This window comes from Stegodyphus dumicola, chromosome X2 (genome assembly GCF_044657685.1).
Source record: "Stegodyphus dumicola isolate Sdum_Otavi_A_Nest chromosome X2, ASM4465768v1".
NCBI classification, from domain to species: Eukaryota; Metazoa; Arthropoda; class Arachnida; order Araneae; family Eresidae; genus Stegodyphus; species Stegodyphus dumicola.
Genome location: NC_140781.1, coordinates 156,640,440 through 156,666,077, shown reverse-complemented (window position 1 = coordinate 156,666,077; position 25,638 = coordinate 156,640,440). Strand labels below are relative to the sequence as shown.

General features: G+C 31.8%; 1 protein-coding gene across 4 annotated transcripts in view; it reads right to left on the bottom strand.

The window, feature by feature from the left end:
- LOC118188811 (sodium- and chloride-dependent glycine transporter 1-like) overlaps positions 1-25,638 on the bottom strand; it is a 121,921-nt gene that overhangs the window by 31,846 nt on the left and 64,437 nt on the right. For 3 of the 4 annotated variants that reach the window (XM_035359323.2, XM_035359322.2, XM_035359324.2), the window contains 3 exons: positions 6,684-6,888; positions 5,379-5,510; positions 637-780 (listed from right to left, as the gene is read on the bottom strand). In XM_035359323.2, the coding sequence (XP_035215214.1) occupies positions 637-780; positions 5,379-5,510; positions 6,684-6,888 (481 nt within the window). Of the gene's footprint in view, positions 1-636; positions 781-5,378; positions 5,511-6,683; positions 6,889-21,439; positions 21,605-25,638 lie in introns of those variants that run through there. The other variant, XM_035359321.2, reaches the window with a different exon arrangement.

Sequence of the window (25,638 nt, the reverse complement as noted above, 5' to 3'; positions counted from 1 at the left end):
TTAATAATTTCAGTTTCCTTTTTTTTCGGGGGGGGGTATATAATCCAAATGGAGAAGAGATTTATTCAAGGAAATTTCCAAATTATAATGAATTTTAAATTTTACACTTTCCCTTTTTCCTATTATAAATTTGAAATTCAATTCGAATTTATAATATGAAGAGGAAAAGAATAAAATTTAAAATTTGCATGAGTCTTAAGATTCATAAGAACATGCATAAGACTTATATAAAAGTATTTAAAGAGTATAAGATCATATATTAAGACGTTAAAGAAAGTAATAAAGACTATGAAAACTGCAAACTTTGCAGCAAAAACTGCTAATGTTCTGGCCAAACATAAATGCCAAACGCTGCCAAACATAAATGCCATACGCTGCCAAACATAAATTAAAAATAAACAAAAAATAAATAAAAAAAAAACGAAAATATTTGCTTATTTTTTTAAATTCATACAATAAATCAGAGTTTAAATTAGTCGAATGAAGAGTGAATGACCTGTGCTGCCATCTGTCGCTATATATCGTTATTATTCATTGTTCTTAAATTAATTTCAATACTACCTATTTTATCATAAAAAAATTAATTTTCGATGGAAACTTATAAAAATAAGCATATGTATAGCAGATAGAGCTTACCAATAGTATTCCACCAATTATCGCAAGAGCTCCATGGTAAAATGCTGCTCAATGAAGAAATAAGGTAGAAAAGTGCCCAGGCCAAAATCATATTATAGTATACACCCACCAGTGTAGACATTAAGAACATAGCATATCCAAGACCTAAAAATAAACAATAATCAGGAAAAGGGGCAAAATTCTTTTTTTTTTTTTTTAATGTATGTAACAAAAATTAAATGTTCATACTGGAGCCGCAAGCAGATATTACAGATTTAATAACAAATTTACTTCAGAACAACAGATGCAGAACGTAATGAACTTAGTAAGAGAAAACAGCAGTGGTTCATTTTCTCGATGACTTCCTTTGAATATCATTAATAGAGAGGGAAAAGAAATTAAAAATAATTTAGCGGAAGTTACAAGAAAGTCATTGTGAATGAAAAATTAAAATTACTAACTTTCATGTAACATTTTAACTTGCAGTAATGATGTTCGAGCTGAAGAAACAAACAATGTTTTGTAATATTTAGCGGAAGTTACAAAAAAATCATTGTGAATGAAAAATTCAAATTACTAACTTTCATGTAACATTTTAACTTGCAGTAATGATGTTCGAGCTGAAGAAACAAACAATGTTTTGTAATATTTAGCGGAAGTTACAAAAAAATCATTGTGAATGAAAAATTCAAATTACTAACTTTCATGTAAAATTTTTACTTGCAATAATGATGTTCGAGCTGAAGAAGCAAACAATGTTTTGTAATTTTACTTTTTCAACGTGTATAGATCTAAGGTCCAGAGCAATGTTTTTTCAACTTATCTACCTTTGCGTAATCCTTGGTCAGCGGTTCTCAATCTTTTGACTAACGCGTACTACCGAAACAAAATTGAAAACCTTAGTACCCATCACTACATTTTACAATGATTATTTTTCAGTTTTTAAAGAGAAATAATAATAAAAAAAAATATCTGAAAGATTTCAGACTATATTACGCCCAAAGGGACCTTTTTAACGTTTTGTGTGTGACCTTTATTTATTAAATATCATGTTCTTCGCTCTTAAACCATAAAATTCAATTCAACAGCAATATCGCAAAATATTTAAAAGACCATATCTTTAGAATTTCCGATACGCAGTCTCGCGCGCTGGATATTAATTTTTTTTCCCGTACAGTGTTGCCATTGCTCGCTTTAAGATCGTTGAGTTTGTTAATCAAAAATTCATTAAAGTTTTGCAAAATTTGAAATAGATAATAAAACAAATTCGAAATTAAAAATTCGGGCTTCCAAGTAGCGATGTTCAGCCAAGACAACGTTATTAAAACGAAGGAATACAAAGCAACAAGACGACAAAATACCTACTGTTAGAGATAGCAAACCGATGTATTCTCATTGAAAATAGAACAATATGAGTTCGGAAATGGCGACATAAATTGCTGAAATGTCAATAAATCGGTAAACTCTAAGAGAATTAACGAGATACTGTTATCTTTTTTATAGGAACTAATTTTTACTTCCTATTAAATACAGCATCCATTTGCATCACTCCTTTTAAAAACATCATTTATGGCAAATTTTGTTATGTCTACGGCTAAAAGAATATTTGTGAAACGTACAACATGGAAAAACCACGAAAACTGCCATGCAGACTCTCTTGCTAAAGTCTATAAGCGACTATTGACCTTGAACAAAGCTCAGATCGCATATATTTACGAATGTTAGAGAAAAAACTCAATCAAGGCGTTGAGGTTTTAATTTTTTAATTTAATAATTAAAAATACTTTGCCTTTTTTGCGTACCACCTATTTTTCTCCTGCGTATCAACCGTGGTACGCGTACTACCGGTTGAGAACCCCCTGTCCAGAGCAATGTATTTTCAACCTATGTACCCCTTGCGTAACCCTTGATATATAATATGTTTGTATAAAAGGGCGAAAAGAAATTTTTTTAATAACATTTAAAAAAAAAAATTAAAGATTAACCTATTTGTGGATAAACTGTGTAGGGCAGTAAATTGCCTATATATATATTTCATGCATATACTATATATGTATCAAGGAACTTTTAGAGAAATATTTTATGGGATTAGTAACACCTTTTCATATGATTAGCTTATTCATCAGCGTTTTGAAGGCTGCGAAGGACTGTGAAGGATGTGCGCAGTTTATTCTGGAAAAAAATACTCTTACTCCGCAATAAATTGAGAAGGGTTTCGATGAAACGCGATTGAGAAATGTCGGAAACCTTGAGAAAACATTTTCTTCCTTTGAAGGGATTTTACATACAATATTAATATGTGCTGTTTACTATTTTTTAAAGGTACAGTAAAATCTATTTATTATTTTTGAAAACTCTTTTCTTGAAGGCGAAAGCTTATCTGTATTTATAAAATAGAGCGAGCGAGAGAAGTAAAAAAACAAATAAATGTACTAACAACGTTAGAGAAATACACATGCAGTTTTAATGGTTTGTAACATTAAAAATATTACTTTAATATTTAAATGAAAATAAATGATTGCATTAGGAACAGAAAGTTATTTAAAAATGTGTTATTTGATTGTATTAACTGCAGCTGTTTGCACTCCATATATCCGGAACTTCAGTTATCCGAATAGTTTACTCTTCTTTCTAATCCAAGTTAAATTAAGCTCGCTAATTTATTCAAGTGCTTCTAGATTTCATTTTAATAATTAAATTTGAATTTCATAACATTTATTGCATTATTACTTTTATTATTTTGAGTCAAAAATTTTGCTACACTTTTAGTTGAATAGAAATAAATTTGTTTATTTCCTGTTATGAAAATTACATTGCGCATTAATTAAATTTTAATTAATTGAGACGGGAATAAAATTAACTATTCAGCTTTAAGGCCTATGCAAGTAAATTTTAATTTCACACTTTTTTTTCCAATGGCCGATTATGAACAATTACAAATCCAACCCAGTCCATTAAAATCTGTACAAGTCCGGATGTGGTGGTCTCTTTATTATGGGGGCACCTAATAGGTGGGCCACCATCGCCTTTCCTATGAAGGGACGGAAAATTATAACGATGCCTTCTCCGGGATTCGAACCCACGCCCTTCAGCATCACAGTCAGCTTCCCTGGCCACCATACCCACTGGCTGGCATTAATGTCATAGCTTTATCTAGTTCAAACTGTGTATTAAAGTAAGCAAAGAATTATTTTATTTTGAGATTCTGTGGGAAAAAAAATATATATATATCCTTTTTATTTTATGCAAAATTTTTCTCAGTATTTTTGATTATATAAGTTGTGTTAAAGCAAAATATAAAATTAAATTACCGTAAATACGTTGCCATAATGATGTAGTACATTAGAAAAGTAGATGTAGTAGAAAGGCATTCTTTCTGTAAATACTTGGGGTACAGTTGTTAACATATTCTGACCTAATACTGAACCCTCAAGTTCGATTTCCTGCGAAGGCATGGAGAATTTTATTCAGCTCTAAATCTCATAAGGAATCTTCTCCAAATCTCAGAAAGGAGGGAGAAAATATCGGTTAATGTTCGGATTACGGTTTGCTGTCTACATAAACACAACTTGGCGATTTTTTGGAGAAAATTTGGCGACAACCCTGCTACAGAAACCTGCTAGTTTTTTTTTTTTTTTTTTTTTCCATCAATCTGCTAGCCGAATTACGCTTATGCTAGAACTTTTATGGAACAAAGGTGCTTAATCATGACGAAGATTAGGTGCGAAATTGGGAGGAAGTGCAGAATCGTCCACTGCTTGCCGCGTTTTTAAGAACTGCACATACACGGTATCCATGTACACGTCGACCTATTTTTGCTTAAAAAAAATCCCAGAATTGCACAAAAATGACATTGCGCACACTCTTGACTTTATCCATGTACACTGCTAAAGTCCTAGCAATTAACCTTTATCGCCTTACCAAAATGTCGCCGAGCTACCTGTTACCATATTCCAAAGATTAGCCAAAATATCTTATAGTATATTGATGATATGTTTGTTTTATGGGACAAACCTATTAATGATTTACCGGATTTTCTTTCAACACTGAATAATTCAGATAATAACATACAATTTATATAGAAAGCCAAACTTTTCCTTTCTTGTACGTGTTTGCTACGAAATTTGGAAATGAGTTTTCGACAAATTGTTTTCAGTAAACGGTTTGCTGTGTACATAAACACAATATTGCGGCCTTTTACAGCATCATGCTATTTATTTGCACATTCCTTCTGCTACTTTAGCAAAAGGATTCAACATTCTGAAAAGTATTGAAGCTTTACGTTGGTTATCCTTCTACCATAAATGACACTGCATTTAAGAAACCTTATTTCAGTTTCCAGTTCAACAAATCTCTTCCAACTTTCAAAGCAAGGATACTTCATTTCCATCCATTTTCTGCCATGCATCCCTATACTTAGCTCTCTCTTTCTCATATATTTCAAACAGTATGGTTTTATAGTTTCTTTTAAACATATCAATAAAATCAGGTTTTCATTTATATAATATAACATATGGAAACTTCACGTGGAGCCATAAGGAGTTTATTAAATACTTTGTCAATGTGATCTTGCCTATATAGAAAAAACATGCAGATTTTAAAAATTCAAGATGAAGGAGCATATTAGGTACATGAAACGAAAGGAAGTCAAGGGTCTTTAATTGCTTTCCATTGTTGAGATAAAAACCACAGTGTTTGTATTTTGGAAACCCAAATTATTACTCTTATTAATGTGCCTTTCAACTTGAATTTCGTAGACTGACCTTGAAATAAAGGTGAAATCTTCCAGATTGTGATAGGTCCTTCACTGGCGTACTGTCCAAATGCAAGCTCCAGGAAAAATAAAGGAAGTCCCACAAACACCAACATTATAGCATAAGGAATGAGAAAAGCTCCTGTGGAAAAAAAAATATTAAATCATGATTACATATATGGAACTAATTATTAATGTCATGAAAAACTGACAGTAGTTTAAAAAACTTAATTTAAAACCTAACTTAATTTCTTTTGTTATCTTTTTTATGGTATTACAAATCTCTCCCTGATGTTTATGTACTTTGCATAAACGAATGACATTCGTCCGCGCTTTGACTGATTGTCAGTTAGTTATGACTAAGGACTGAAGACTACCTGGCAAAGGAAAGGCACCCTTTCGTCAGGAATACTTTAAGGGAAGCTTCTTCATATTAACAATACATATTGAAAATTCCGAAAATCTACCCAGTCAGCATTTTCAACTGCAAAATGCCTAAGATCTGTCGATTATCCTGCTATATTTGGATCTAATAAGATCAAAACAAAGGCTGACCCTGAATATTTATCCTTAAGCATTTTTGGACTTCCCAGAAATTCTCTGATTTTTCGTATAGGGCTCTGATCATATTCTCCGCCAAACCAGAGGCTAAACCTGCAAAACAACTTACAGTTTGCTTTGACTTCTATTCCTTCCAATTTGCTTGTATTTACGTTACACATGAGGTTTTCCTCCCGTGCAACGTAAATACAAGCAGATTTCTTTCTTTCTTTTTTTTCCATGAGAGTATCCTGCAGGTTGACCGCCCTAGCGCATTTTACATAAATCTAATAATCCAATCCAATCCAGTCCAATCTGTTCTCAGAATGTATATCTGTCACTAATATTCTCAGAAATTTCCTCCAAAGATAACTAAATTATCTCCAAAGTTGCCTATGTAAGAGTTCTTCCTCGCAATCTTCCCAAACTATAACCGTATCCTAAAGTTTATCTAGAGCTAATTAAATTATCTCAAAAGTCGTCTATTTAAAAGTTTTCCCTTTTCATCTCCTCACAGTATAACCATATCCTTTCGTTGAAGTAAAGGAAAATTTTCTTTTACCTTACATTTGCAAATTTAGGGTAAGAAATACAGCACAAATGCTATTCATATTCTTTGGATTTTCATCTTCGGTTTTTATTTTTATAAAACTACGGCTAAAAAATTTATGTATGAAATTTACACAGATTAAATCATAAAACGGATTATTTTTTTGGCATTAATTAAAACATAATTTTAGTGATGTAGAGTACTAAACGTGAAAGGAAAACTTACCTCCCCCATTTCTGTAACAAAGGTATGGGAACCTCCAGATGTTACCAAGCCCTACAGCGTAACTCAGACATGACAGTAAGAATTCAGCTCCGGTGGACCAATTTCCCCTTTCTTTATTTTCATCCGTAGTAGGTTCAAGATTCTTGCTATTCCCCATACGATCAGGAATAGAAGGTGGCATAGTAATGACTTTCGGTGGTAATAACTGCAATAAATGGAATTTCAAATATTCAACAATAAATACATTTATTCAAAATAATGAAAAATAACACAACTAAATGTAATTTGAAATAATAAAGTGCGCAGATCAGTATCGAATTATTTATTTTCAAAATCACCGATAAATTATCAAAGACCCTTTAATTTTATATATAATAAATAACACAGGAGAATGAAAATAAATCTAGAAAGAAAGCTGTTTCAGTGTTCGACTTTTATGATTCAGTTTAAAGCTTCAAATTCCCAACAAATAACACTATACAGGTTTCCCTGCTTCAAGAAAGGTTTACATAACTATTTTTAATCCTCCGAATGCTATTAACTTTTTTCTCTCCTGTTACATAATTTCGGTGAAACTTAAGTTGAACTACGCACGATGTTTGGTCGGAAAGTTAAAAAAATTGTAGCAAAAATTAAAAAAAAAAAGGAATAAAATAAAAATAAATAAAAACATTAAAAATGAATAATAAACAATAAAAGTCCTTTTTGGAAACATTCTCTTCCCTTCATCAATTTCTTGGACAAATATGTATATATAATTAAGAAATAATAATTAAATCATAAAGGAGTTTTAATAGTCTAACAGGAAGTAGATACATAAACCTGAAATAGAAACAAAATAATTCAATAAAATAATATAACAAAAATATCGCAAACTGATGAAAATTTCTTGGTCTTTTATAAGGAGTTGCCGAAGAAATTTCAACAGGGCCATATTTCTGAGTTATATCTGGAGAATTACTAATTCTTGAAATAATTCAAAAGAAAGTGCACCAAAATTAATTTAATTAAAATTATAAATCAAGTCTGTCAAAAGTGCAATAAAATAAATATATATTATATATATATATAAATTATGAATCAGTCATACAGGCATATATATATATATCTTTGACAGCTTTGCTTGATATCTAAAAACATTTCTTGCTTATAAGACTTTTGACGCTAACTTTACATTGATTCAAGCGTAAAAGTTTCTCAGCTTGGTGAAAAACCAACTCTGTGTATCATTCCTTGGCCTTGGCCGTGAAGGTTAAATATTTGCTCATCTGTTCTTCCAGTGCCACGATTATTATCAAGGAATTTTAAGAATAATTCATTCAAATAGATTCTGATGCAATTAGATAATCTTTATTGCACATATAATCCGTCATTTATATTTCCATTCAACCTCCTCACGTGATGAATTGTCAATAGTCATTAAACGAATTTTAATTGATAAACTTACAGCCAAAAAGATGAGATTTTCAAGCTTTCTTTTTCACCGATTGGCAAAGAGCATATGGTAACTAAATGGTAATTTGCTATTAAATGCCTACTTTTTAAATCTTTTACAAGCTTTCATTATTCAGTCAACTATGAGCAAATTGTCTGAAGATTAAGATTTTCATTAAAAGTGCTAAACTAAATTTTATCTCCTGTGTCAATGTTTAAGAAAAGCATTTGTAATTTTTAAAATAATTTCATTCGGATGGCATACTAAACATTGGTTTTCATTAAGGTCATAATTTTAAAAATTATTCTAAATCAGAATGTTTGTAAGAAATCAAATGAACATTACTGTAACTTTTGTGCTCCGAGAGCAAAGAATTTCACGAATTTCCAAAAATAATGTTTAATATAGCTCTCATTTTCATTTTATTTTCCGAATTCAAAATAGGCACCAATGCGAGAAACTATCGGATAATTTTTCGACTGGAAATTCCGGGACTGTATAAAATAACTGCTGTCTGACTACGAAAAATCAGTCAAGTTATTTAAAATGCAGTCCCTATATAGCTAACATTGCATCTAAAACTTTTATTAAAAACATTGGATTTCTAGTAATCATCATAATGGAATTTAATGCTAAATTTCCTTCTCAATTCATTGTTTAACACTAAATTTTCTTGTCATTAATTCTTTTAGAGAATAATATTCAAGACCAGTGTTAATTTACTTATCCTCCATTAACAGTGGAGAGTAGCCCAAAATAAACTAAACCCAAAACAAGAACACAGGAACTATAAGGCGATATTATATAAGGTCGTTCAAAATAAACTATAACGGACAAGGGAGACTTCAGTTGCTTTGAGTTAGGTTTATCTTTGGCCATGCAAAAAAAAAAAAAAAAAAAAAAAAAAAGTGTGGGGGGGACAGTCCTATATCTCCCGTTCTCCTGGTCAGTTTGACGAAATTTAATTTTCATTTTTCATGACTCGAAAGCGCGACTTACGATATATATTAGATTTATATATAACATTGTTCTAACATAGGTATTCTGAAACAAAATCGGACCTTTTCTGAAATGACATACCGATTATTTTTTCCTTATTTCGATTCTACGACTCAAATTATATCCAAATATTGAATTTTGTAAAATTTGGCGAGAAACTTGCCGAGAAATTAAAACTTTATTTTGGGGCACTTTTCTCAATTTGCGCCAAGAATAATTCTCTTAGCGAAATTCTTAATTTACAGCAACCTATTTTCCTTTCTCTTTTTTTTACTGTGCACGAGCGGAAAAAAAATGGTCAATCGTTTATAATTTCAAATAATTTTAACAGAGTGCGCAAAGCACATTTGGCGTTATTATCGTTTATAACTAATATGCCAAATTTCAAACACGCTAATGTATAAATTCCTGCATATCTCTGGAAATTTTGAATAAAAAACTCTAATTTTTTGCAGTTATGTCTAAAAAGACAACTTCTTTAAGATGATAGAAAATTTTGATAGGTTATAATCCAAACATTTTTTTCGAAAAATTTATAAAAATTATTAAAAAATACAATTTTTTAAAACAAATCAGAAAATAGCTGCGAATGTTATTTCGAGCTGTGAAAGAAGGAATCAAGTAAGTTTAATAAAAAAGAGATATTAGTAAATGTACACCAAAATCAATTAACATTGAGCAGCGAAAATTTAAAGTGCTAATTGTTTAGTAAACAAAATATATGTAAGTCTCAATAAATCTTTAATTATCTCTAATAAATTAATCAAGTCTCGAATAATTTGATAAATCTAATAAATAAAGGAATGTCGAAATAGTAAATGAAAACTAAGAATATTGAAAATAATAAAGATAACAGTTCTAGTATTTCTGGCAAGAAGGGTGATCAAAATCAAAGTCTATAGTAAATCAGACTGGATCGAATTTAAAGTAATAAACAGACAGCGTTATTCTACGCAACGTTTATTGACGAACACCAAAGACTAACTGATGCTACATATACATAATTATGACATTGCAGTTTTTTTTACAAACACTACCGTCATCTATTGGCAAACTGAATTTACATAATCACAAACACACACACGCACACACACACATATATATATTGCTTATTACGTGCTCCGCCCTTGGGTACTACACGGAAAGGGAGGGATGCCCCGTGGAGGTCTTTTTAAGGGAAACTGGCTCGTATCCACGTTACACATAGGGAAAACCACGAAAACACCCATGCAGCCACCCCGTTCGCCGGGACTCGAACCGCGGACCAAACTACCAGTGTTCAGCGGCTTTTACCTCTCGGCCGCTGGTGGGCGCAAACATATATTTAACATTTAAAAACTACTAGGGCCATATTTATTAAATTTGGAAGTTTGGCATAATTTGAATCGTAGAATCGAAATAGGGAAAACAATCGGTAATTCATTTCGAAAAACGTCCAATTTTGTGTCAGAATACCAACGTTACAACAATGCTATATATAAATCTAATATAACATCCTAACTCGCGCTTGAAAAACTCAAGTTAAATTTCGTCAGTCGGCCCAGTAGAACGGGAGATACAGAACTGTCCTCCCTTTTTTCTCTTTTCTTTCTTTTTTGTAGATGTAGGGAAAAAAAAGTAAAAAAGAAAATTTGAAATGTTGCAGATTTTAAATTACGTCCAGATTGCGTTTTTCATGTCTCGTAAGCGCGACTGAAGACATGTATTAGATTTATAAGTGATATATAAGTGAAGATATATAAGTGAATTTATATATTGGCGCGTTTTGAAATTTCGCATATTTGTTGAAAGCGATAAAACATCAAATGTGGTTTAGACACTTTGTTAAAATTATTTGAAAGTAGAAATGATGTGACTTTTCCCCCTTTGTGTACAATATAAAAAGGGAAAGGAAAATAGGTTGCCATAAATTAATACGTTGACCAAGTGATGTCGCAAACTGAAAAAAATACACCAAGAATAAATTTTTGAATTTCTCCGCAAATTTCGCACCAAATTTTATAAAATTTAGTATTTAGGCATAATTTGAATCGTAGAATGGAAATATGAAAAAAAAAAATTGGCATGTCATTTCAGAAAAAGTTCGATTTTGTGTCAAAATCCCTATGTTAGAACAATGCTATATATAAATCTAATATATATCCCAGGTTGCGCTTTCGAGACATGAAAAACGCAATATGAATTTCGTTATTGCCCCAGCAGAACGGGAGATCTAGAACTGTCCCATTTTTATTTATTTATTTATTTTGCGCAGTGTACATTCCTCATTTAAAATGCTCTCGGAAAACTAATATCACGGGTGTGAAACTTGAAATAATTAAATTTGGCTATTAGAGAGACAAACAGACATAACAGAAATGTATAGCATAGCCTATAACAGAAATCAATGAAGTGACGTCATTCGATAGAACTTAGTTCATGCTGTAGTACAGACGGACTTAAAAGTATCTTTTGATTATTAAATCGTATGTAGAAGCATTAGGTATTTTTTTAAACTGACAGAGGTGAAAAATGAGCAATGCCCTCGCCGGAATTCGAACCACGAACCTCTCGAATACGCGTCGAGCTTACTGACCACTACACCACGAAGGCATGCTAAGAAGGCGAGAAAAATACCTTACAAGTATACTGACTAAATGACTTTTCAGCAAAGAAGTTTGGTTTTCTTTGATTGGAAATAGATCTGTATCATTTCACGACCACCTAATTTGCTAGATTTCTCCTCTCTGATTAACTCTCGTTAAGATGAATCTACGGGATCAAAGTTTTAAAATAATTTAAGAAGTAAAATGCTGGCCACTCTATAATAGATAACAAAGAGGCATTTTCCTAATACTTCCAGGAATATTAGGAGCGATAGAGAAGTAAGTGAACTTTGATGAATTTTACTTCAAATATGACTGAGTAATAATTGTTTAGATTTCAAATACTGTTCTAGAAGCATTTTCAATAAGCTTGTAGAGACATTAGGTATTTTTTTGGAAGAAGCAAGATGAAAAATCAGCAAAAGCCTTCGCCGGGAATCGAACCACGGACCTCTGGAATACCGGCCCAGCGTGCAGAACCACTACACCCCGAAGGCATGCTAGAAAGGCGGGAGAAATACCTTATAAGCTTTTCGAATAAAGGAATACGTTACTATCAACAAAATTAAGATTGATTCTAGCATTTAATTTCATCAGAAACACTATAGACTTTAAATGAATTTTTCCGTATATATTTAAATAGCACAACTAATATCGTACATGAATACATGAATTACATTACTTTTAAATTATAATATATGAATTTAGACTTTTTCAGAATTTTGATTTTGTATACAAAAATTATATAGATTACGCTTCTGGCGTTACATTTAGAGAAAATGACCCCTGTTTACATGTTTTTAGCATATTGAATTGCACATTAAATGTTCTGCAATAAATGTGAAGAATATATTTACGTCTCAAGTTTAGAAATGTGTAATTCATAATGCTTTGATTTCAGAATTTCTACTACAAGCATAAAATTACAGAGTAGAAGAAAATAATAATGTTACGTCACTTCTTTCAGCGTGATTAATTATCCTCTGCATCTAACTTACTTTTAAAATATAATTATTTTTTTAACCCCTTACTGCGAAATGAAAATTCAGTCAAGACATAAAACAACAATCAAACAACAGCGAGGTTTCTCAAGAATTGTCATACAGCGCGGCGCAATAATTAATTTTTGACGTAAAATTTACATCGGTTGAACACAAATCAGCTTCAGTCGTTATAGAATAGTGAAGTACTTTCGGAGAATAAAAAAATGATAAAAGAAAACCCGTATGAGGGTAAAATAACACATTATGCAGAAGAACAGAGAGAGTGAGGAGTTGACGAAGAACAAAAAAACTGTTCCAAAAGTAATTTCTTACGTAAATATTGACAAATATCGAAAATGTTTAGGAATCATTTTTCTTCTTTTAATATTCGATCTTTGAACTTTGTTCAGCAAAACTCCGAACCATTTGTTCACGTGTTAAAACTGCCAGAAAAGAAGATATGAATTTAAACCATACTTGAACTAATAATAGAAATACGACTGAGCCTTGAACTACAAGATGAATGGTCGGCTTCGTTTATACCGTAACGTTTTTCAATAAATATGCTCGAAATTTGTTGGAGACAATAATTTGAAAAAAATTTGTAGCCAAGTTATTTAGATTTTAAAATTTTAAAAATAAATAAATAGAAACATTTAAATAATTTGGGTATATCGCGAATGTCTAAAATATTTGTAAATAGCAGTGAATTATTTACTATCGCAAAATAGCCCACCTGTTGTCGAGTGGATAAGACAACTGAGCACAGGTAGTTGACTCTCATTCAGAGCCGGAGAAGGTATTGGTTGCGTGGTCGTTTCTTCTATGTGTAACATGAATAAAAGCTATTTTCCCTCAGCAAGTCCTTCGCCGAAGGCATTCTTCCTCTTAGACTATCTCCTCCTGAAATCCTCATATATTTTATCCAGTGATCCTAAAATAAATTTGGGGCTATGGCGGTACGCTACTTTGATGGTGCGATTCCACGTGGCAGTTGGTGTTGATCGCATTTCTTAAGGTTGCATATTACTTACTGCATATAGAACTAAAATATATTTTATATAAATACGAGGTTATTATTACAATACATAACAACATTGAAGGCATAAAACGATTATTTTCAGTTATTGTCCGTATTGTGTGTCTTTCTTGCTAGCGGCAATTGTCTCTCTAGTCGTGAGTTTAAGAGCATTCCGAGTTCCTGCCTTGTCTAAAACAGTTTTCAAACTGAATTAGCGATGTCCTCTTAAATTTTCGGTTGTATTTCACGCCCTCTGATTCGTTTTATAACGATATCAGAGGAGCAATGGGATCACTGGTCCGTCAGACTCCCGGAAATCGAGAGGCTCTGGTAACAGACACAGTGCAGATCGCTAATGTCCCTTGACATTGGTCGTGAATTCTTATAATTTCAGGTGCAGCTATAACTGAACGAATTATGACTTCTGGAATGTAAGATCCTGTCGTCTCACACCTCGTAATAGCTCGAATACTGCGACCTGTGGGGGGGGGGCGCACACATGAATTTCTTATCTTTGTGTGGTCCGCGAAAAATAAAAACCTATAGAAGAAATTAAAAATTTCCGAGAATTAAGCAAGCAAACATTTGCATACTTCACGTGGCGCTGTGAAAGAATTATAAAGAAGCTAAAAGATAAATCATATCTGTATAAGATTAATTCCGACATCATACTGAGTTGCTGTAATGATTCGCAGTCATATCCTGTTGTTAAGTATGTGGTAAGGTGAAAAACCTGCTTAAAATACCCGTTTAAAAACTCAGGAACACGCTGATCCTCTGTATTCTGGTCAATACAGTGCACCATCCATATGATGTCTCGCGATTCCTAATGAGCAGAAAAAAGTCGTGCCATTAAAAAAAATTGCTTTATATGTATTGTTTATTTTTTGACTCTAACTATATTCTCTAGATTCTGTTAGAAAATAAATAAAATGGTGTATGACATAAATTTTTTATGACGATTGTTATGATTCGTTATTGTATAGGCTAAGCTACTGTGAAATAATTGATTCTATTGGATTAATACTTTGTTACTATAAATTATTCCTATTGGAGTTATTTTATTACCAGTTCATAAATAATTATAATACTTGCAAGGTAAAAGAAAATATAACTTTACTCTGCATTTCTGATTTCTAATAATAGTAATATGAACCTTTTTCTCAAGATTTTCTCTCTTAAAATTTTCTTCACTGTATTGTAACTGTGTAGCATACAAAATCTGTGTTAATTTATCATACGGATCAACAGCAAGTTGCCAGTACTTAAGCTTAGGTAGTAGACAAATATTACAAGTGGACTGATTTCCAACTGCACGTTGTGCTGGTGGTTCTAACTCCCGTGTAATTTAACAATCAAATGGAAACATAATTTAAACAGAGTATTTAAAAAATTCCGGAGAATTGTCGCATCTATAGTTTATTATCGATTTACTATTTAGCTTTAAATTTACAGTATTAACCCGTAGGATTACTAATCTATACCAAAAGTGAACAAAAAATATCATGTTGCATAATCTTCAAGGCAGGAAAAATTCCCTCGACGATTTAATTTTCTCATTGCTTTGCTCCAAGCAGTGACTAAAATATTGGGTATGGTTGGTTGTTTATTATGATATGTAGAATTGAAGGGACCACCTATCATTTACTCTAAGTAAGTAGGTATTACCTCCATACACTAAGTTGAAAATGATAATAAAATATCAATGGCCAGACCACACAAAGTGCATTGCATTTGCTGATGATGTAACCTTTGTAATCAGTGGACGCTCTAGAGAAGTATTGGAGGCCAATGTTAATATCACTCCAGAAAAAAAAATCAACGAACTTTGCAAGCATCGAAAACTAATAATATCACATAAAAAATTCAAGCCATGCTATTCCAAGATAATTCCTTCTAAAAATAACCAGATTATCGAAATTCCACATGGTTGTTTACTATGTTGCTCCGCAGATCTTTCAACTTCTAACACATTTCTAACATAGCCATATGTGCGCCGTAAGTCTCCTTGCATGAGACTTACGGCGCACTGACTGATTGTGATTTCTCCATCCCATATATGCCTTCATTAATATAATACGCAATACACGTTGTTGGTGTCTAGTTCATGAATTTCATGGAAGAATGGTTGCTAGAACCTTAAGGAAGTTGGACATCTATTTCCACCCTAATTTTGAAAGAGAGCACCCTGAGGAGTCGTCCGAGAGTCTCCACCCCTCTTCCCCTAACAGCAGTCCACACGAGAGAGCTTTCGGCTCACCATATATTTAGAGTGCCCCATGCTGCAGTAGGCTTCCCCAACCACTAAACCGTCTGAGCGGCATGCGCAATACATGGTACATACGGTGGTGGTGGTGGTGTATTTAATTATGGCAAAGCACACTAGGGCTATCTACCTAAGGGAAAGGATGCCTTCGTGGATGACTTTCTAAGGGAAACTGACTCGTATACACGTTACACATGGGGAAAGCCACGAAAACGCCCATGCAGCCAGGACGTTCGCGGGATTCGAACCTTGGACCGAACTACCAGCGTTCAGCGACTTTACCGCTCGGTACATACATTGCGTAGATCTTATAGGAACTTCTTCAAATTGGTGCTCTGTCATAAAAGTCCGTCACCTTTATGCAATTAAATGCATATTTCAAATCACACATTATTATTTAGTGGCATATGAGTAAGGATAAAGGCATGCTAAATGCACACATTATTAGATGCAATAAGAAAAGAAAAGAGAACTTAATATAAAGCTCTTGCAAATGCTAATGAAATATTTTGGGCAGTCTTTCTTAAATTTGAAAATTTTCAAAACTAATTACGAATAAGATTAACATTAAGAGCTAATACTAGCTCTGTATAAATAGTCCATGCTAATAGCGACATTTTGAGAGGAAATGGGATGTAAATACTGGGGAATTATGTATATATTTTGTTTGCGTTATTTTCACTTGATCTTCTTCTCAAAAATTGTTCAAAACTGTGTCAACACGTAGAAGTGGAGTAAACATGTCCTGTTTTTGAAATCTAATGCCGTTTACTGTTATCAGTATTTCATACTCTATAACCATCTGGAAATACGTTATTGAATTTTTCTTACTTGTTAAATAGGAATACGCTTATGAAATTTACTTGCATTTCCGTAATTTTCTTTCACCACTTGTACAAACTGATCGGATAAAAGTTATGAAAATTTTTTTCACGTCATATGTAGTTGAGTAATAGTATAAAAATATTGAGATGTTTTCCGGAATCAATTTGATTTCGCTTACCTTATCTGTTTAAATTTCAGCTAGCTCTTTTTCTTTGGAAGAGGAATAAGGAGAATGCAGTTAATTTTGTTTGTTACATTATTTTAAAAACATGCTTAAACACTAACAGTTTCTTAAAAGTTCTATATCTATAATTTTGAAATTTACTCTTAACTGAAATTTAAACAAAGAACGTAAGGGGAATCGTAAACAGTGCAAGTTATTTCATTACGGAATATTTTTATTTAAACAAAGGAAATGTTTTCACGCTTCGGGTAAACCTTTTTTTCACAGGAGAGGAAGGCATTTATTTTGGATAGATTTCTAAATACAATAAAATTATTTTAAACTGATGAAACTACTTTATAGACAGTTATTTGAAGCGTAATGTTTAAGTTATTAAATTAGAGTGTTAATGTAACTTTAAAATATATTTTGCATACTACTAAATTTAAGAGTTGGACAATTTTTAATCTAAAGATTTTGTCTGAAGAATCTGCGTTACACAAATAGCACTAAATTTTTGTTAAAGGAGTAGAGACATTAGGTATTTTTGGAAGCAGGCAAGATGAAAAATGAGCAACGTCTTCGCCGGGAATCGAACCGCAGACCTCTGGAATACGCACCCAGCATGCAGACCACCACACCGCGAAGGCACGCTAAGAAGGCGGAAGAAATACTTTATAAAGGAACATAAGTTTTAAAATACAGAGAGATTGTAGAGTTGGTAAATATTTAAAAAATATGCTTATGAATTTTCAACGTAAAATAACGCTATCAGCAAACGAACATAAAATCACGGCTCTTTTTTTTTTTTTTTTTTTTAAGAAAGTCAGTCACGCAAAATTTTGAAATTTGAAGCTGCAAATACCTCTAGAATTTCAAGCGCTTTCAAACAATTAATTAAGATAATGCGCGCAGCGCAAAATACGGACGTTGTTGTGTGTTGTCCAGCAGCGTCATTTTACATTGCCAGTGACGTTGAGGCAGATGATTTAGACTGCTGTTATAAATAAAAAGGCCCTGAGTATGTCTGGAGATCTGAACATTAGTTATACTGAAAATGTTGGTTTATTACTTCACGCCCATCAAAAGCTGATAATAAAATCTGTTTCAGGAGAAGCAGTAGAGAATGAATGCAAAAACATTATAAAATTCACTACATGGCCTTCCCCCCCCCAGATTAGGAATAATTTCATCCTGTGGCAATGATAATTCAAAAGCAGAACCATACAGGAAAGCTACAATTCAGTCTATTGACTATAATTACAATGAAAAAAATTACTTTTTCTTTTTTAAATTAAGAATCTGTGATTTTATTGGTTTCTGTGAAAATTGTGTTAAGATACCTTTGTAAGTTCACTTAAGTTCAGATGTTTTAGATATTTTCTGAGTACCTAAAAACTTAAATTACGTACTGCTTTTAAGTACAGAAGTTTTAGAGGCTAATGTTAGTGTTTCAGGCAATATTTCTAAAGAAAAATGAGATTAGTTGGTATTAATCTGTAAAATTTGTTGCTCATAATATAAGTTTTTGTTACCTTCCTTCGCATCACTTAGAATACTTTTACAATACATCCCGCTTTTAGAAGCGATTTTCTAATTGAATGTGATGGGCGGAGTATTTGGTGACCTCGACATGAATATTAAATGACTTCCTAACAGTCTGTGCTCCAGATAAAATTCTGGGTCTTCTATGAGGCATAACTGCGAATATATATCAGTGAGTCTGATGAGATTGCAGTTAGTTTTCATTATTTTATTGTATCTGCATATAATGTCACTTAAACTGTCAGAAATTGATTAAAGTATTGCTTTAAATTCGTCAGATGTAATCGTGTCAGTTGCTATAACTCTTTTTTATTATATAGATATGATATGTGTGGTTTTTATATTTCATGTCATGAAATACGATGGTTAATGTAAAAGAAGAGTTGAAAGCCAAATGCAGATGTTCTACAAAATTTATATTATATTATAAAATTATAAGAATTATTACTATTTTTTAATTTTAGCATTTTTGTATTAAATTAACCTCTTTATTTTAATTTTGAGCAAGCGTGAAAGATTAAATTTAACATAATGTCATAAATTAGTATATTTGCTTTTTCATTTATACCTTGTATTTAATCTCTTAAAAATACTATATTAGATTTTTATTGTGAATGAATGAATGCTATATGAAAATTCATATTTATATATCTATATTGACCGATCAAAAGATAATTTAACTGCATTAAAATTTAATTAACAATAGCATATTATATATAAGTAACGAATTATAAAGTTAGGGAATATACAAATGGTTAAACCCGTATTCGTTCACTGTATAAATTTTATTTATTTCATTTATTCAATATTATTATAAAACCAAATGTCAGAGAAGAATATATATAAAGTTTATATGGATTCTTGTAATGATTTAATATAAGATCCATAGATTATTTATCAGTTTATTTTCCTAGGGTAGGTTTAAATTTGTCTAGAAACTTTTCAGGAAATTGCTAGAATAAACTTACTTATTGTCACCCGATAAATAAATTTTGATCGAGATCTCATAATTGTTATCTGAAACGATGTACATAAACAGGTGTTGTTATGTTGACGCTATACATGAGACATTTTCCTTATTGAAATCTGACAATCTGACATTTACATGTACTCTACTCACAGTTATCCTTGCTACAAAATACCTTTAGCATGATTGTTAAGAAATAAATAACCAAAAACACCAGAAATATGTGGAAAAATATTTATATATTAGTGTGAACAAAACCACCAGAGGAATACGTATTACATGTGAGAATTTGCCAGGATTTAACTGCTTAAGTTTAGAAAATTAAAACAGCTTACCTGGTATTACTCTGCTTATCCAGCTCTTCTCGAAAGCATTGCAAACTGCTTAACATTGTAAGGTTTACTTTAATTATCATGTTATTTCTCAAGTTTAAAAGTTTTTGCACTTCTGCTATTTCATCCACTCCGCCAAAATACATAAAAGAAGTGAGCCTTTTAAATATGAGCAAGAATCTGCCCAGGAAAGAGAACTGACAGCCTCGGTCCGCTGTAGTGAAAATACTTTTTGTTATTGTCTGCCTTTAGAGCTGCTGGAAAAAACTGGTGAGTTTGTTCTGACGGTAAATTAAGTTTGTAGATATGAAAAAATTAACTTTTGATTTGAAAGTGCTTTGAATCATTGTCTATCCCTTAAGAAGCGGAATTAAGTTTTATTAATTGTTTTAGTTCTGTAACTTTTAATTGAAATTTAGATAAATCCTTCTCAAGGTTTACATAATTATATTCACTTAGAGTTTCATTCGATAAAAGGTTAGACTAGTGTTTAGATTAAGGCAAACTGAATTTAACCCAAAAACGTTATGGTAAGCTTAACTAAAAAAACTAACATTATTGAGAGGTGCGGGGTAAACTTTCATTCTGTTTAAGAGCATGTATTATATATAAAACTGGAAATTTCTTTTATAAATTACGGTAATAGTGAAAATGTTTATAAAATTACCAGTTGAATATATTATAAATGAATTAGATAAAGCGTAATGAATTAAATCAGCTAAAACTCATTAAAAATACAGATATAAATTATTATGACGTACTTCTAACGCTTTAAAGTATCTCCGTCACTTAAATAATAATTATTTATATAAAAGAAAATTTAAAGATATTATGGAACGTGGAATGAGAGTATATTTGAGAAGTGATGGTAAATGAAAGTTCTTATACATCGAGGAATAAATAGGAAGACTCGCTTGGCCACGTGAATGAAGATTTCCTAGTAGTATAGCACATTATAATATAACAAGACGCTAAGGTGGCAAAAAATGACGTTTCTAAACTGTAAACGTTCCTAACGTCCATAAATAGTACTTTGTAACTCAGTGGGAAATTTTGAAAACGCATAAGCAAAATTTCATTTCAGCTTCGTCGCCTAAGGAGAATTTATGACAAAGAAAGCAAGCTCAGATATGTAGCAATGAACAGAATAATTGTCTTTAGTAATCAATTGGAACCTTCATTGAAACTGTCATTTGAAAGAATTCAGTATTGCCGCTCAAGCGGGATAGTGGTTATTGCATCTGACTGTCATTCCGTAAGCCCCGGGATTATGCAAAACAAATGCAATATTGCTCAAATTTCTTACAAAATACAATAATCTTGAACTATTCCAAAGCTTAACACTTATTGAAAAGACATAATGTTTGGTTAATTACAAGCCCAAATTATTAACTTGGAGGAAATGCGTGGAGCAACTGAAATTCTAGCGGAACACTCGGGTAGAGTAAAAGAAAACCATAGCTCGTGTTACTCATTAATTTTAGCTCTGAATTCTTGCAAAATGATACGAAAATATAACCACTTAATTGTATGAAAAATTCATTTGTCTTATCGTGTTATAAATATAGGTTATAAAAGATTCATTTTTCGAGGAAAGATGAATAAAATACGAATTCAGTGCTTAAAAATGCTTACCTTTGCAACACTTGGAAGTTCTTTCCATGGAAGTGACTTCAGACCTCCCCCCTTTTCTTCAACCATTTTTTTTCTGCAACTAATTTTAACCTCGTTAAAAATTCTGCAATGGCACAATAAGCAGTTCCGTATGATAATCGCTTTTCGAATGATTAAGACAAAACTGAATCACGCCGCTTAGAGCCGGGATTCTTATTACTTTCCCGGCAACCCATTACGTTTCTCCCCACCTTGAATGGTTGGACCAAGATGACGTTTACACTAACGACCAATCAGAGCTCATGGTCATCATGACGTATGATAAAGTGCTCGAAATCGAAAACTATGAGTTGCAAGATGCATCTTTGTCTTCTGAATTTCTACTGTTTATAATAAGCATTTATTTTTTCCGATTTTTTTTTTCAGAGTATCTATTCTATTTTAGAAGTAACTCCTTTCATAGATGTAAAATTAGCAAGTAATGATTCGCAACAAACCGGATTTACTTCCTTCAGCTTCATTTCATCAATTAATTTTACGTTTTTTTTCTGCTTTAAGGCATTTTAAAGAAAATTAAGATGTACTTAATTATTATATATTTATTTTTATTTATTTATTACTTGTGAAATTCTACGTTCAAAGACCATAATTTATTTAAACTAAATGGGCAGCAAATCGTAGATTGACTTAATATAGCCCTAAATAATTAATCACTAATAATTTCTATTTTTTAAACTTTCGTCAGTTGCGAAACGGTTCATTAAAGTTCAAATGAAATTTTCCGATTCGTATTTAATATTTTCAGTCCGAAAACGCATCTTGGTTTTAGATAAACTGCCATTATTTTCCATTTATCAAAGCATAGTGATAACAATGCTCAGATTGCGTCATGGTCAACACAAGCAGTTTTCACACTGATGGACCGAAGTCAAAGCTTAAGATCAACTCTAGAACCCGGCTTCAGTATTTGAATAAAATTATGATTCCAGCCGGAGTCCCAAATAAAAGGACATCCGATATTTTAATCCATTACTTAACTATTTTTCATTAATTTAACTGAATTTATTAATTTTTTATTTTTCTCGTTACATTTTATTTAATGTTTGTTATTAAATTTATTTATTTCTGTTCACTTTCCTTGACAGCCTTCCTCGGGTTCCGGAACTTCTAATTTTAGAAATTAAGCACTGAACAAGTTCTAATCTCATGTAATGAGTGGAAGCTTGTAACTGCACTATTTTTTTGAGGAGAAGGGGGTTTAAATACTGCAATCTGAAACTTGTGAGCAAATAGGGGAATCATCGCTTCGGTTGGGAAATATTCTAGAGAAGTACCTGCTAAGGGAAGAGGAGGTTTGGTTTGGTTTTATTAGATTACAGCAAAGCACTCGAGGGCTATCTGCCTTAAGGAAGGGATGCCTTCGTGGAGGACTTTCTAAGGAAAGCTGGCTCGTATACACGTTACACATGGGGAAAACGCCCATGCAGCCAGCCCGTGCGCGGGATTCGAACCTTGGACCGAACTACCAGTGTTCAGCGACGTTACCGCTCGGCCGCTGGTAGGCCCAGGGGAAGAGGAGGTAACTTGAGAATATAGCATAAAAAAGATGGAAACGATACATAAATATAAAGTTCTGTTAAATGCTCTAGTTATCTCTAATCTTTACTAATTTACAGATTTTGAAAGCTTAAGTTCTCTTTTTGCTATTTCAGTAAAAATTTACCAGTTAATACAAAAATATGAAATATAGAAGTAAAAATATTACTTTCTTCTTCCTGTTCTTAGAAATTAATACACGAAAATTCACTCAAAAAATTTCTACAGTCATAAAACTCATCTGCGATCATCACAAAAGGTTTTGTAAGCGCTTTATTTTTTATCATAATATTTTGTAGGATGAGGTTTTAAACGCGCGAAGTTTTTACACCACTGTATTTTAGAAATTCGATGATTTCTTTTTGCTTTCTTTTCTCCGACAATTTTCTATGCGAATACGCTTTCTCCCTTGCGTTATTTTCTTCGCAACGTTTTCGTCCGCGATATTTTCACCGCTATGTAACTGACAAAAGGACATGTAGGCTTCAATGAATGTAAATAATTTCCTTTTCATTACTCTTTCTCTCTCTTTCTATTGATAATGAAGAAATGATCTCTTTCTATTGATAATGAAGAAATAATGAAGAAATGGAAGGAGAACAATGATGGATTAAGATTAGGATTAGTTGCACTCTAGGATGAAGGAAAGGTGAAGACACACAGCAAATTTTCATAAGATTCGCCGAATAGCGATTTTCATCTGTATCAGTACAAGAGATTATGAAACTTTACCGACATCATATGCTGACACAGATGAAAATTAATAAATAATGTTTTCGAGTTTTTAGTAATTCGAGTAAAAGTTTAAAGCTCTGGTGGCTAGAAGCAGAAATGTATTCGAAATTATGTTACATAGTCACATTACAAAGTTTACAAAACTTTTCATATGATAATATGCACATTAAATCTTAAATATTGCTTAAATAAGACTTAAACCTGATACATAAAACTTAGTTAATATTTCTTTAATGTAAAACAAAATCTCTAATTTTATTCACGCCCACCAGCGGTCGAGCGATAAAGTCGCTGAACACTGGTAGTTCGATCCGAGGTTCGAATCCCGCGAACGGGCTGGCTGCATGGGTGTTTTCGTGGTTTTCCCATGTGTAACGTGTATACAAGCCAGTTTCCCTTAGAAAGTCCTCCTCGGAGGCATCCCTCCCCTTAGGCAGATAGCCCTAGTGTGCTTTGTCATAATTAAATACACCTATTTTATTCACTTAATTGCCTGCATATCAATAACACAATTGATAAACTTCGTATTCTGCAGTTATGTGGGTAGAATCACCAATATGATTTAAAGAATTGTTTTCGTTTGAAAACAAAGCCTTTGTTTTCCTGAAACCCGTTTAAAAATAATTTACTATCATTTAAATGTGACATAATTTGTATTTTGCAGTAATAAGGTTAATATTTTATGTTTTAACAAATTTATTATCAATATTCACTCATTTCTGTCATTTTTCGTGTCAAAAACGGTAGAATAACAGATGTCGTAAAAAATACGACGCGCGCGTGCTCATGTAAAATTCCCAAGCGCGTGCTGGAAGGTTAAATAAAAGTTTATTTCATAAAAAAAAGTTTTTTAATTTTTGCATTTTATTCTTTTTAACCTCAAGGATGGATTATCAATAAAATTATTAAATTTAAAAGTCCTTTTCAACAACGAATAATCACTGTTTTTCTTCTAACAATTCTTTTACATTAAATAAGGTAAAAATTACAGCAATATGCCAAATAATCAGAAATCAAGTTAAATATCATATAAACTACATTTAAAATATATTTATCGTTTCATCCGATGGTGCAAACAATAAAATTATAAAAATTTTAGTTTGTTAATCAAACGAAGATATGCCAAAAAATCGTTTCAACATTAAATAAAAAAACAAGTCTAAGTTAAATTTTGAAAGAATTTCTTCACAACGTTCTATTATAATCCACAATGAATGGGTGTGTAAAATGGCAAAGTTTTGACCTTAGTGACAAATAGCATGAGCCAGTTAAATAAAAGCTTATAAAGAGGCGACTAGCTTTTAAAATATTCTAGGAAGTGGCCTATTGAATATTTTTTTTTATTATTCTTAATTTAAAAGATGGTGAAGATTTTCTTTCTCAACCTTATAAAATATCAAATTTTTATAACAGATAAATTTTTTTGATATCAGAATTTTAATGGCCCATAAAAGAATATTATATTACGTATCACAATAACATTAAGAAAAATCAACTCGTAATATTAATTTGAGTTAAAATTTAAAATGAACTTATAAATTTAAATTTAAATGACATTAAAAATTTTTAATGTGATTTAAATTTAAAATGAAGTGCTGAGAAAAATATATGCAAACATATGAAAGCAGAAAAATTAAAAAAGACACAGTAGACTTAATTACGAGCAGTATCATCATAACTTTGAAACTCCCACCAATACTGAAGGAACATGCGAAATCTCTTTTCTGTTTCACATTGTAGCATATTCTTTTAAAGCCTGTGGACAATCCTTAAATTAATATTTTTTTTATCATTCTTCTTTAGATGCTGAAGTTTTAAAATCATAAACGTGAAAAAGTCGAAAAGAAATCGAGAAATACTCGCAAATTCGCCAAAAATTTAGAAATGAC